The sequence below is a fragment of the Cetorhinus maximus genome, chromosome 14 (genome assembly GCF_964194155.1).
Source record: "Cetorhinus maximus chromosome 14, sCetMax3.hap1.1, whole genome shotgun sequence".
Lineage (NCBI taxonomy): Eukaryota > Metazoa > Chordata > Chondrichthyes > Lamniformes > Cetorhinidae > Cetorhinus > Cetorhinus maximus.
In genome coordinates, this window is record NC_135892.1 from 67,873,923 (window position 1) to 67,888,818 (window position 14,896).

A 14,896-nucleotide genomic window follows, 5' to 3' on the forward strand; every position below is an offset into this window, starting at 1 on the left:
GGTAACAGAGAGGGTTGATGTGGATAATGTAGTTGATGTGACGTGATTGTACGTGAACCGCCAAAAGATGTTTGATAAAGTGCTTCTTACTAGACTTGCCAGCAAAGTCAAAACCCATAGTGAAAAAAGGGCAGTGGCTACAAAGTTGGCTGTGTGTCAGAAAACAGTCGTGTGGACTTTTTTTTGGACTGGGGGTAGGAAGTGATGGACTTCAAGAGGACATAGGCTGATGAAATGGGTAAGCACGTTGCAGATGAAATTTAGTACATAGATGTGTGAAGTGATCCAGGAACAAGGAAAGGCAATATAAAATATAGGTACAATTCTGAAGTGGTGCTGGAACAAAGGAGCTTGGAGGTTCTGTAGATGTCATTGTATAAGTTGACCGTTAGAACCTCAAAATCCCTCCAAAAATGGGGGGGGGTGGGGGGGACTTATACATTGAATATAAAAGAAACCAGTGGGTATGGGTGGTTGCCATCTTTGTCGTTTGCCATGTGGGGTCTGCTCTGTGTGGGCGTGTCTTAAACTCTCACATATATTTGCAACACAGCCTATATTGCCTGCTTGATCCCTTGCACCCAGTTATAGGGTATCAGTAAGTAAAATATCCAATTGTGGGGTGAAAAATTGAATCTGACTACTAATGCAAGTATAGCATGTCATGGCTGTAAATGGTGGGTTTGGGGATAGGTCGACTTATATACCGAGATATGCAAAAGCATGATTTTTGGCGCTGGGAAAATGGGATTAGCTTATGTGCTGGGTCGACTTATGTACTGTGATCTATAGTATATGTGCACAAATTGTTGAAGATGTCAGGCCAGTTTCAGAAACTGGTTAAAAATGCATAGAGGATCTTCAACTTTATAAATGGAGACATAGAGTACAAAAACAAACAAGTTACAAAGAACCTACATTTAAAAAAAAAACTAGTTCAGTCTCAATTGGAGTATTATATTCAATTCCGGACACCACACTTTAGGGAAGATGTGTCGGTTTTAGAGAAGGTTCAGAAAAGATTTATGAGAATTGTCCCAGGGATGAGAGAAGTGCGTAATGTGGATAGATTGCAGAAGCTGAAACTGTTCTCCTTGAAGAGAAGAGCAAGAGGAGATTTGATAAAGGTGTTCAAAATCATGAGGGGTCTGGACAGAGCAGATGCAGAGAAACTGTTCCTATCGACAGAAGGATCGAGAACCAGAGGACACGGACTTAAAGTTATTGGTAAAAGAAGCAACAACGACATGAGGAATGGTTTTTTTACGCAGTGAGTGGTTAGGATTTGGAATGCACTGCCTGAGACTGTGGTTGAGGGAGATTTAATCAAAGCCTTCAAAAGAGAATTTGATAATTACATGGAGAGAGAATTTTTGCAGGGCTGTGGGGTAAGATAGGGCAGTTGGAACTAGGTGAATTGCGGAGAGCTGGCATGGAGAGAATGGGCTGAATGATGATCTCCTCTGCTGTAACCATTCTAAAATTCTGTAAAAGCTACATTTTTGTGCCGAGTGAGGAAAATAGTCCCAGGAAGTTTTTGTTATTTTTTTCTCTTTTCTAATTCCCGCAGAGGTACCATTTCATACATAACTTGCGACATTACTTTGCCTAAATGGCAATTGCTTATCTGTGAGCTAAATCAAGGAATGCTGAGTTTTTGCACCATAGGCATCACCACAGCTGTAGCTTACCTTGTCAGAGCTTGAACTTCCAACATTGCTAACTGGATAGCTGTTGGAATTGAGATTCCAAGCTGATTTTGTCCCCGTTCCCAAATCAAGATTTATAAGGGTTAATTGTAGAGCTGCCATCCTACCCTGGCTAAGATCAACTAATTCAATTGTGATTTGTCAAAACATGCAAACTGGGATGTTATTTTCAATGTGTAATTTTACATTTTTTTTTTCATTGCCCTGACCGTACACTGTTGCCCAGCCAATATGGGCAGGTGAAATGTATCCAAGGAACTTGTCAATCTAACTATTGATCTAATTTGGATGCTTGCAAGCTTTCCTTACTGGAAAACAGTGGCTAAAATAGAGTTAATAAAGTGTATATAGCACCACCTGGACTCAGTGAAAAGAGTGGCCATAAGTGCACCCATATCAGCTTCCTCTCGACTTAAAATTTATAATTCTCTAGAGGTCCTATCCTATTCTTGTCCTTTTCTGAATAGATGCATCACCAGAGATTGGCAGATGACATGAATTCTCTTGTCATCTGATAGTACTTCTCTGACAATGTGAGATGGCAGTGATGAGTGTAGGGATCCAGTTTAGGAATTGTGAGCTGGGTTTATGTTTAAGCCTTTTAAAAAAAATTTGAACAATTGTTTAACATTTCCAATTATTGAGTGCTTTGCGCTCTTCCCCATCCCCCCAACCACTTCCCCACCCACCCTATCTATGGAGCATTAGAAGATTATGGCCATGCTCCCATATAAGCAAACTGTGCATCTTGTTTTTTCTCAGGATTTGACTCGCTGCTCTACTTTTGCATTACCTGGGGATGTATCAAGTGTCCTCTTGTAATTTTGAATAAGTTACTCATGTCCTTTATATATGTATCTTTTAAATCTGACAACAGATTGTATTATCTGGGTGAAGTTTGATAAATTGTCAAGCTTATTGAACAAGGAAGGTAAATATATAGAGCAACAGTTAGATCAATTTCACTTAATTCAATCAGTAAGACACATCTTCATGTAATGGTGCAAAATAAACAACACGCCATGCTACCCTGCATCATTGAGTCATTTTACTTGGCATTTTACTGATCTTGCTTCTACTGAACAGCAGATAATCTAGTGTTACTGATGAATGAAGAACAGTTGTGTTGGCACTAAATGCAAAGTGGCAATCTTTACATTATTCAAGAAATCCATTAATTTATTGTATGTTTTATAATATATTTACATGTGCATCCAGAATTATTGTACATAAAAAGTAATTTTCATATGTTCTATATTTTTCAGCTGTGGAGCAGTAGTGTAAATTTGTAGGTAACTAATTTGATAAAAGGAATAGTAAGAAGAAATCTTGTTTGACAGTGCGAATAGAATTATTTATTTAACATAAGCATATAAGAAATAGGAGCAGGAGTAGGCCATTCGGCCCCTCAAGCCTGCTCCGCCATACAATAAGATCATGGCTGATCTGCCCCAGGCCTCAACTCCTCTTTCGTGCCAGCTCCTCATAACCCTCAACTCCCCGATATTTCAAAAATCCATCTACCTCCTCTTTAAATACCTTGTGATCTAGCCTCCACAGCTCCCTCCACAACTCTCTGGGTAGAGAATTCCAGACCACCCTCTGAGAGAAGAAATTCTTTCACATCTCAGTTTTAAATGAGTGACCCCTTATTCTGTAACTATGTCCCCTAGTTCGAGATTCCTCCACTAGTGGAAACTTCTTCTCAACATCTACCCTGGCAAGCCCCCTCAGAATCTTGTACATTGCAATAAGATCACCCCTCATTCCTCTCAATTCTAATGAATAAAGGCCTAACCTGTTTAGCCGCTCTTGATAAGTCAACCCCTTCATCCCAGGAATCAGACTAGTGAATCTCTTTTGATCTGCCTCCAATGCCATTATTTCCTTTCTTAAATACATGGACCAAAACTGTACGCAGTACTCCAGGTACGACCTCACCAACACCCTGTACAGTTTAAGACTTCCCTATTTTTAAACTCCAGCCCCCTAGCAATACAGGCCAAAATTCCATTTGCCTTCTTAATTACTTGCTGCACCTGCATGCTAACTTTTGGTGTTTCACGCACAGGAACACCCAGATCCCTCTGTGTTGTACTTTTTTTGAGTTTCTCTCCATTTAAATAATAGTCTGCCTTTTTGATTTTTCTTACCAAAGTGCATGACCTCACACTTTCCTACATTAAACTCCATCTGCCAAGTTTTTGGCCACTCACTCAACCTGTCTATATCCTCTTGCAGATTCCTTATGTCCTCATTGCAACATGCCCTCCCACCTATTTTTGCACCATTAGCAAGTTTGGTACTCTGCTCCCTCCTCCAAGTCATTAATATAGATAGTAAATAATTGAGGCCCTAGGACTGATTCTTGTGGCACCCGACAAGTTACATCTTTCCAACCTGAGAGACCCATTAATCCCGACTCTCTCATCTGTGTGTTAACAAATCCTCAATCCATTTAACTCATTGCAGTAAAATCAAACAAATTCTGCTAATCTAAAGGGCCTATTGAGATAATATTTTCAAACTATGAAGTGCATCTTAATTGAAGACCTTGTCTCTTTTCTCTCAATCAAATTCTTTCCAGCTTTTGGAGTTGTTTGATAGTGAGGATCCACGTGAACGAGATTTTTTGAAAACAGTTCTGCATCGTATCTATGGAAAGTTCCTTGGACTACGGGCGTTCATCAGGAAACAGATCAATAACATTTTCCTACGGTAATCTGCAATAAATGGTTTCATTTCTGTTTGATAAAAACTACCATTGCAGCGATGATCTATAAATTATTATAAAGGGCAATGAAAACCATGTGAAGTATACTTTTTTTATAGCTGTTCTATAGACATAAAATTGAGTGAAATCTTTGGTCTGAAATTGTTCTGTATTTTATTTCTGTCCTGTTCACTGTTGGCTCCCTTTGGGGTTTTTGAGTTGGCATTATTCTGTGTTGCTTTCAGCTTGTATAGAATAGTGATAGTTTGTTCTTTTGCATATGAGGGTTAATTAAGACATATGCAAGTGCTCAATGTTAGGAACATGTTGAATGCTAAATTGGTTAGGACATTCTGGAATCATCCATGGTGGCTGCTGAAACCAGTGTTGTACCCATGCAAGTAGAAGGCCTAATACCTCTTTCTGGCTGCCTTATGAAATTTGATCATGACTGTAGCGTGGGCCATCCTGCTGTGATCAGTTGAAAGCAGCAAAATCAGAGGTCACTAAACATACTGCTAGAGACTGCGACCAAAAGGGTAAGTAAAAAAATGTTTATTTACCTGAATATGTAGCCAGAAGCAGTGGTGCTTCTTTTAGCTCCATGTTGCAACAATGGGCCTCTGCTGGGCGCAACTTACACCCACCCAATCACACACACACACACACACACACCCCCCCCCCCCCCCCCCCCACCCCCTTCTCCTTACTTAGCATAGGTCTGCTGCAGATGTCCACACCAGCCGACTTTCCTCTCCTTTGTGCACAAAGAGCAGTACACCTGTCACAATGAGCACCTCCAGCTTGCCAGTCATGCCCTGATAATGCAAGAATGTTCTTTCTGCCTGGTCGTTTTGGTGCAGCATCATTGCTAGAACCCAGTCTTCAGTTGTCTTTGTTGTTTTTTTCCCTGTTAATTGTTGACAATTATGCTGCTGTATAGAGGAATCTAGGTGTCCACATAAATGAATCACAAAAAGTTGGCATAACAACAATTAATTAGGAATGCAGATGGAATGTTGGCCTTTTTTTCAAGGGGGATGGAGTATAAAGTAGGGAAGTATTGTTACAACTGTACAGGGCAGTGGTACGAGATGACACCTAGAGGACTATGTACAGTTTGGTTTCCTCATTAAGAAGGAATATGCTTGTATTGGAAATAGTTCAGAGAAGGTTCACTAGGCTCATTCCTGGGATGGAGGGCTTGTCTTATCAGGAAAGGTTGAACAGGTAGTTTCTATATGCATTGGAATTTAGAAGAATGAGATGCGATTGTTTTGAAACATAACATTCTGAGGGCCTTGACAGGGTGGATGCTGAGAGGATATTTACCTTTGTGGGGGAATCTAGGGGACACAGTTTAAAAGTAAGGGCTCTCCCATTTAGAACCTAGATGAGGAGGAATTTCTCCTGAGGGTTGTTATTTGTTGTAATTCTCTACCCCAGAGAGCAGTGGAGGTTGGGTCATTTAATATATTCAAGACTGAGTTTAGACAGATTTTTGATCTTTTAAGGGAGCCAAGGGTTCTGGGGGGGCAGCAGGAAAATGGAGTTAAGGCCACAATCAGATCAGCCATGATCTTATTAAATGGCAGAGCAGGCTTGAGGGGCCAAGTGACCTTCTCCTACTCTTCATTGTTTTAAATAATTCAATGTTGTATCTATATTGCATGAATTATCTTAGATTTCACTGTAAATTGGAATTTGACAAAACAGTTGGTAGCACAGAACAGTGTTGTGTTTTGTGCATTTATTCAAATATTGCATGTAGATTATTGCCAGTCTCACAGTTGCAGTGATAACTATGAGAGGAAGGTTTACAGTTGGTATTCTGACTGTCCTCTTGTTGGAGTATCTGAAGAAAAAATTTAAGGTTATCTTAGAAGTTCTCATTCCTTTCCCAAATGGGCTGTATTTGTATCAGTCTGTCCTCCACAGTGGTGGCCCAGCAGCTGTGGCCATTTCTAAATTATAAAGTGTTAAAAGATGGAAGCGCCCCCTCTCTCCCTTATCTGCAATGCCAGGCTGCAGCTTTTTCCATTCTGGAGGGCCTCCTATTGTCTCTCCAGCTTAGAGTCAGTAGTGGGATAACTTTTCCCCTTTTTCCTCACGCCTTGGTTGCTCACAACAAGATATATATTTAGAGGGAGTGTTTTAAATCCTTATGAGTGTTGTGAGTTTTAATAATTGACGCAACATTGATGCAACAGGCTTTCTGGTAAGTTTAAGTCAGAAGAAAAGATAAACATTTATTCACACAACACCCCAAAAGTAAGTGCAACAAAAAAGCACGCTCCCTCAACCACACGAGTGACATGCACACACGCAATGAATTCTGGAGTTGAAGCATGACCTAGGTATTAACAGAATAACAAGAGGCAAAATCACATGTTTAAATCAATCCTTTTAAGAAACAAACAAGCATTGCAGTTTTCTCGTGTGGCTCTTTGAAAATAAATGGAGGTTGAAAGTCTCTGGGTTTTTCCTATGAAGTTGTGGCTGAGCTTCAGTAGAAAAAAAGAGATATTTTTGCAGGTGGGAACAAATTAGCCCCTCTTGTACTGCCTTGTTTGACTCGTCGTTAGGCAGGGTTCTGTCATCTTGTTGGAGGATGTGTCCTGTTGGTCTGCAGACTGCATTGCCCCTGACTGGTCCTTGGAGTAATGAGATGTGTCATCTGAAATCAGTTTTGATCATGTAACCACATGATCACTACTTCTTTTATTGTCCACATAAATGATTCTAAGTTAGAAGCCATTGTTACACAATGGAGGATGAATAGTGGCTGTTCACATCTGCTTGTGAAAAAACTGCAAAAGTCACCTGACGTCCTGGACCATATCTTAGGTCAAGGCAAATTGTTCTTATGCCATGTTTTTTTTAAACAAGAAAAGGTCTATTCCAGAGTTTACCTTAGAAGTTATGGATAGGACATGCCTTGACTGGGCATGACACTAATTGGATGGTGAGCATGCCCTCTGGCTACTAATTGGCCTATTCAGGGAAAGTCACTTTTGGGTGACTGTTCCTGACACAGTATGGTTTCAGGACCCCTGCTTGACCTTGACATAGGAATCCCAACCCAAAAGGCATAGTCGTGCCCCATGTTTTTGTTATAGATACTTTATCATATCCTTTTACAGTTATTAATACTTCTAACTTTACCATTTTGTTTTGAGTTCTTTTTGCATTTATATACACACCACTCCACTTTGAAATCATATTTTGAAATGACATTTTGAAATGTTGACCTTTACTCTGTTTCCTAGTTTTCTCAATAATATTTTGATGTTCCTAACCCTTAGAATAGCAGTATTTTTAATCTAATTTTTCCTGATACTACCTTCTCTGTATTTATTTAAGCTACACCTTCTGCTTCCATTCCAATTGCTCACTAATCCTGCCCTCCATTTAACCTCAAACCTAGCTCTTCCCTTGCCCATTATCATAATTTAAGTTCTCTCCCATTATTCTATTTACCCTCTATACAGGGCATTGTCACCATTTCAGTTCCAATTAATGCCATTTCTTGATAAAACCTTGCATTGTTCTTCCTTTATTCCTTTGTGGGTTGTGGGCATCACTGGTAAGGTCAGCAATTGTTGCCCATCCCTAAATGCCCTTGAACTGAGTGATTTGCTAGGCTATTTTAAGAAGGTTGTTAAGAGTCAACTGCATTGCCACATTGTAGTCACATATAGGCCAAACCAGGTAAGGATGGCAGATTTCCTCCTCCAAAAGACACTAGTGAACCAGATGGCTTTTTACGACGATAAATGGTAGTTGTCATGGTCCCTATTACTGATAAAAAAAACTAAACTTAAAAACTCACTTCAGCGCCCCAAGAATGTAAACACTGTCCTTTTCACCAGCACTGTATCAGTGCATTGATCTCCACCTTAACCCGATCAGGGCACTGCACATGAAGGAATCTGCTGATTCCTGTCTTGTAGCCCTTATTTTCAGTATGATGCCTCACACTTTAAGCTCCTTCTGCAGATACCTAAACAGATTCTATTTCATTGTTTCCAACATGGACCACAACTTTTGGCTGCTCTCCTTCCCATTCCATAAGTTTTTCCACCTACTGTTTGACATCCCTTTCACTGGCACCAGGAAGATAACCTACATTTCAGGACTCCTAGTTACAACTGCAAATAAGGATGCCTATCCCTCTGACCATAGAATTGCTCGCTGCTTGTACTCTTGTAACCTTAACTGCCTGTGACCCTTATGGGTAGCCACTCGTTCAACAGTGTCATAGTATTTCTCGGGATCATATTCCTCTGAGTTGCTGTCACTGGCCACCTTACACTCAGCCTACATTAACTAGGCAGTTGTGGCAGTTGTTGTAATGCAGGGATTCCCTTCACCTATGAGTCCTGTTTCCCTTGGAACATTTCAGAAGAGCTAGGGAGGAAAAAAAGATGGAGGGTATCAGTGAAGACAGAGGAATGCATTGCTGCACTAAGGATGTCCCTGGCATTACGTTAAGACACAACCTATGTAACACTTTACACATGTTGCCTCTGGTCCTTTGGCCAATAATCTTAATCTGTCTCCTTTGGTTACTGACATTTCTGCCACTGGAAATAGTTTCTCATTTACCCTGTCAAAACTCTTAGTGATTTTGAACATTTCTGTCAAGTCTCCTCTTAACCTCTCTGCTCTAAGGAGAACAACCCTAACTTCTGATCTCTCCACGTAACTGAAGTCTTTGTGCTATTCAAGTAAATCTCCTCTACACCCTTTCTAATACCTTGATGTCCTTTGTGCAGTGTGGTGCCCAAAAGTGGACAGTTTTCAACAGGGGCCAAACCAGTGCTCTTTCAAAGGTTCACCGTAACACTCTTACTTTCGTATTTATGCCTCGACCTTTATCTGCTTTCGCAACCTGTTCTGCTACCTTGCAAGACTTGTGTACACACACCTCCAGGTTTGTCTGTTCCTGCAGCCCCTCTTAAAATTTTATGATTTTGTTATTTACCTCTCCTCATTATTCTTACCAAAATGCAGCACTTCACTTTTCTATGTTAAATTTCATCTGCCATGTATCCATTTCACCAGCCTTTCTATCCTCCCTGAAGTATGTCACAATCCTCCTCCCTATTTATATTTTTTGAGTTTTGTGTCATCAGCAAACTTTGAAATTTTTGAAATACCAAAGTACACTTCCCTCCAGTCTGGAAAACAACCATTCACCACTCATCTGTTTTTTTTCTGTTAGCCAATTTCATGTCCATGCAGTCACTGCACCTTTAATCCCATAGTTAAATGGCACTTTATCAAACTCCTTTTTTAAGTCCATGTACACAACATTAACCACAAGACCCTCATTGACCCTCTCCGTTCAGCAAATAATTTGATCAAGTTAATCAAACATAACTGAAGTTTAATAAAAGCCGGTTGTCATTCATTACCCCATATTTTTTTCTATGTACCAATTAATTTTGTCACTGATTAATTTCCCTGACAGTTTCCCATCAAAAATGTTAGGCTGACTGAACTGTGGTTGCCAGGTTTATTTCCCTCATTTTTTGAACAGGGTTGTAACATTTGCAGTTCTCTAGCACTCTGGTACGTGCCCATGTTTAAGGATGATTGGAAGATGGTAGCCAGAGCCTCTGCAATTTCCATCCTTACTACCCTAAACAACCTAGGATGCATCCCTTCTCAATCGTGTGACTTTGCAACTTGCCGTCAACTGTTTGTGTTCCTTTCAAGATCACAGATAAAGTGATCATTGATCACTTCCTTCTATCACATATTATCTACAGCCTCCTTCTACATCTCAATCCTACCTCCTGTGTCTCAGCCCCTGGAAAAGCTATCCCCCAATTCACTTAACGGTGGTATTTTCAGAATCCATATTCTTACCTTTGGCCCCCCCCACTTTAACCACAACATTTCTGTTGCTACTGATTTGCTCAACCACACAGTCACCTTCACCTTTGCCCTAGTCCTCAATAAAACCATTTCTGTTGTTTCCCCCAGTATAAAAACAAAAATGCTAAAGCTTGGCAGGTCAGGCAGCATCTGTGGAGTTGACGTTTCAGGGTGAGATGACCTTTCATCAGAACATCTGCCCATTGTTGGTTAAAGCTACTCACTATTACAGGATCATTGTGAAATACAAAGATAGCCCCTAGTTTATTTGCTCTAATGGCATATTGTCATATTGAACCCTTCTTTCCTGTCCCCTTCGCCCCCATGTCCAACAATAAGTGCAAGGAGCTCATGGACTTCTTGGTCACAAAGATCAAGATCCAGCTGATCAGCTGCCTATGCCACTTCCCTCCCTTCTACTCCACCATCAGACCATAATTCCTCTAAAGTTCCTCCATGCCCTTGTTCTGAATTTGTTTTCTAGTTTCTCTCCTATCTTTCCTCATGCCGTCTCCAAGCTCAACTTGTCCATGAGACCCTTCTCCTGCTCCCTTGATCCTGTCCCCGATAAATTGCTGACCACTCAACTTCCCTTCCTGGTCCTTGATAGCTGATATCGTTAACTATTCTCTCTCTTCAGGTGCTGTCCTTCTCTCCTTTATATCTGCTGTCATCATTCCTCTCTTCAAAATACCAACACCCGATCCCCAAACTCCTTGCAGACTACCACCTACGTCTTCTCAGCCTGTCTGCAGCCTTTGATATGGTTGACTATACCATCCTCCTCCAACGCCCCTCCGCTGTCATCGAGCTTGGGTGGTACTGCATTTGTCTGCTTCCATTCTTAGCTACCTAATCGTAGCCAGCATATCACTTTCAATGGCTTCTCTTCCAACTCCCACACTGTTACCTCTGGTGTTCCCAAAGGATCTATCCTTAACCACCTCTGGGGTCATGTGTTCAAATCCCACCATGGCAGATGGTGGAAATTAAATCCAATTAATTAATACACCTGGAATTAAAAGCTAGTCTCGATAGTGACCATGACCAATAGTTGTACTACCACTCAGTTGTACCAAACCACTACAGAAAAGTCAAAAAGGAAAAGAACTGGACCGTCCACCCAGCATCACCATAGGCACTGGAACTGACAATGGCACAGCGTGCCCAGTGAACACTGAAAAGTCCTCCTTACTAACATCTAAGGCCTTGTGCCAAAATTGGGAGAGTTGTCCCAGAGACTAGTCAAGCAACAATCTGGCATAGCTATACTCACCGCATCATACCTTACAGCTAATGCCCCAGACACCGCCATCACTATCCCTGGGTATGATTCACCGGCAGGACAGACCCAGCAGAGGTGGTGGCACAGTTGTGTACAGTCAGGAGGGAGTTGCCCTTCGAGTCCTCAATGGGGAAGGAGACTTCTTGCTAATTACCACATACCACCCTCCCCCAGTTGATGAATCAGTACTCCTCAATGTTGAACACCACTTGGAAGAAGCACTGAGGGTGACGAGGACAAAGAATGTACTCTGGATCAGAGATTTCAATGCCATCACCAAGAGTGGCTTGGTAGTACCACTACTGACTGAGCTAGCTGAGTTGTGCAGGATATGTCTGCCAGACTGGGCCTGCAGCAGTTGGTGAGGGAAAAACCTACTTGACCATTCCAGCCTACCTGTTGCAGATGTTTCTGTCCTTGACACAATTGGTAGGAGTGACCACACAGTCCTTTGGAGACAAAGTCCCATCTTCACACTAAGCATACCATGCATCATGTGTGACACTACCACCATGCTAAATGGCTTAGATTCAGAACAGATCTGGCAGCTCAAAACTGAGCCATCATCAGCAGCAGAACTGTATTCAACCATAATCTGTAACCTCATGGCCTGGCGTATCTCTTACTCTATCATTATCATCAAGCCAGGGGATCAACTGTGGTTCAATGAGGAGTGCAGGAGAGCATGCCAGGAGCTGCACCAGGCATACCTAAAAATGAGATGCCAGCCTGACGAAGTTACAACATAGAACTACATGTATTCCAAACAGTGAAAGCAGCATGCAATAGACAGAGCTAAGCGATCCCACAGCCAACGGACCAGAGCTAAACTCTGCAGTCCTGCCACATCCAGTCGTGAATGGTGGTGAACGGTTAAACAATTAACAGGAGGAGAAGTCTCCACAAATATCCCATCCTCAGTGATGATGGAGCCCAGCACAAAAGGCAAGGCTGAAGCATTTGGAACCATCTTCATTCAAAAGTGCCAAGTGGATGATCCATCTTGGCCTTCTCCTGAGGTCCCCAGCATCACAGATGCCAGCCTTAAGCCAATTTGATTCGCTGCATGTGATAGCAAAAATTGACTGAAGGCACTGGATATAGCAAAGTCTATGAGCTCTCACATCAGCTGTAGTACTGAAGACTTGTGCTCCAGAACTAGCTGCATCACTGGCCAGGTTGTTCCAGTATAGCTACTATACTGACATCTACCCAGCTATGTTGAAAATTGCCCAAGTATGTCCTCTCCTCAAAAACAGGACAAATCTAATCAGGCCAATTACTGCCCCATTGGTTTACTCTCGATCATCAGCAAAGTGATTCAAGGTGTCACTGACAGTGCTACCAAGTGGCACATACACATAATAACCTGCTCACCAATGCTCAGTTTGGGTTCTGTCAGAGCCATTCAGCTCCTGACCTCACTAGAGCCTCGGTCCAAACAAAAGGACTGAACTCAAGGTGAGGCAAGAGTGACTGCTCTTGACATGAAGGCCACATTTGACCAAATGTGGCATCAGAGCCCTAGCAAAACTGAAGTCATTGAGAATCAGGGGGAAAGCTCTCCACTGGTCATACCTAGCAAAAAGGAAGAGACCAGTCGTCTCCGTTCCAGGACATCGCTGCAGGTGGTCCTCGGTGATATCCTCGGCTCAATCAACTTCAGTTGCTTCATCAATGACTTTCCTCCAACATAAGGTCAGATGTGTGTCAGACTCCAGCTCTCCGCTGGTTGGAGTCATACCTAGCACAAAGGAAGATGGTTGTGGTTGTTGGAGGTCAATCATCTCAGTCCCAGGACATCACTGCAGGAGTTCCTCAAGGTAATGTCCTAGGCCCAAACATCTTCAGCTGCTTCATCAATGACCTTCCTTCCATCATAAGGTCAGAACTGGGGATGTTCGCTGATGATTTGTGCAATGTTCAGCACCACTTGCAGCTGCTCAGATACTGAAGCAGTCTGTGTCCAAATGCAGCTAGACCTGGACAATATCCAGGCTTGGGCTGACAAGTGGCAAGTAACATTCGCACCACACAAGTGCCAGGCAATGACCATCTCCAACAAAAGAGAATTTAGTCATCGCCCCTTGACATTCAATGGCATTATCGGTGCTAAATTCTCCACTATCAACACCCTGGGGGTTACATTGACTAGAAATTGAACTGGATTGGTCATATAAATACTGTGCCTACAGGAGCAGGTCAGAGGCTAGGAATCCTGTGACGAGCAACTCACCTCTTGATTGTCCGAAGCCTATCCATGATCTACAAGGCACAAGTCAGGAGTGTGATGGAGCCACCCTCCATTTGTCTGGATGAGTGCAGCTTCAACAACGACACCATCCAGGACAAGCAGTCTGCTTGATTGGCACCCCATCCACAAACATTCACTCCCTCCACCACCCATGCACAGTGGCAGCACTGTGCACCATCTACAAGATGCATTGCCGCAAGTCACCAAGCCTCCTCAGGCAGCACCTTCCAAACCCACGACCATTACCATCTTGACGGACAGGGGCAGCAGACACATGGGAACATCACCACTTGGAAGTTCCCCTTCAAGCCACTCACCATCCTGATTTGGAAATATATTGCTGTTCCTTCACTGTCACTGGGTCAAAATCCTGGAACTCCCTCCCTAACAGTACTGTGGGTGTACCTACACCACATGGAGTGCAGTTGTTCAAGAAGGCAGCTCACCACCACTTTCTCAATGGCAATTAGGGATGGGCAATAAATGCTGGCCTAGCCAGCGATGCCCACATCCCATGAATGAATAAAAAAAAGTGGCTCAGTTGGTAACACACTCGCCTCTGAATCACAATGTTCTGGGTTCAAGTCCCACTCCAGGGTTTAAGTGCAAAAATCAAGGTTGACACTCCAATGCAGATCCGAGGGAGTGCTACACTGTCAGAGGTGTGTGTGTGTTGGGTCCTGAATGAATGCATTAGGGCTGAATGCTTGAAGTCATGTTTTTATTATTCTTCTCAGGCTTAGTGGTTAATAAATTTGCTCTTTCTTTGGCTCCAGGAAACCTTGTTTGATTGGCTCCTTATTGTTCACAGCTTAGTAGTTAAATGCATTCTTATCTGGAAAGCCATATCCTTGTGAAAAAGAAACTTAAACCTTTGTTCAACCTCTTTTGTTGGTCACAACACAGGGGAACAAGTTCACCCCTTCTCATCTGTCATATCATCAGGCAATGACCATCTCCAATAAAAGAGAATCTAACTCTCTTCCGTTGCTATTCAACTGCATTACCATTGCTGAATCCCCCACCAACAACATTCTGGGGTTCACCAT

General features: G+C 42.3%; 1 protein-coding gene across 4 annotated transcripts in view; it reads left to right on the plus strand.

Moving 5' to 3' along the window:
- The window catches only part of ppp2r5a (protein phosphatase 2, regulatory subunit B', alpha isoform), a 181,176-nt gene that overhangs the window by 120,738 nt on the left and 45,542 nt on the right, over positions 1-14,896 (plus strand). For all 4 annotated transcript variants that reach the window (XM_078557029.1, XM_078557027.1, XM_078557026.1 and 1 more), the window contains exon 5: positions 4,297-4,427. In XM_078557029.1, the coding sequence (XP_078413155.1) occupies positions 4,297-4,427 (131 nt within the window). The remainder of the gene's footprint in view (positions 1-4,296; positions 4,428-14,896) is intronic.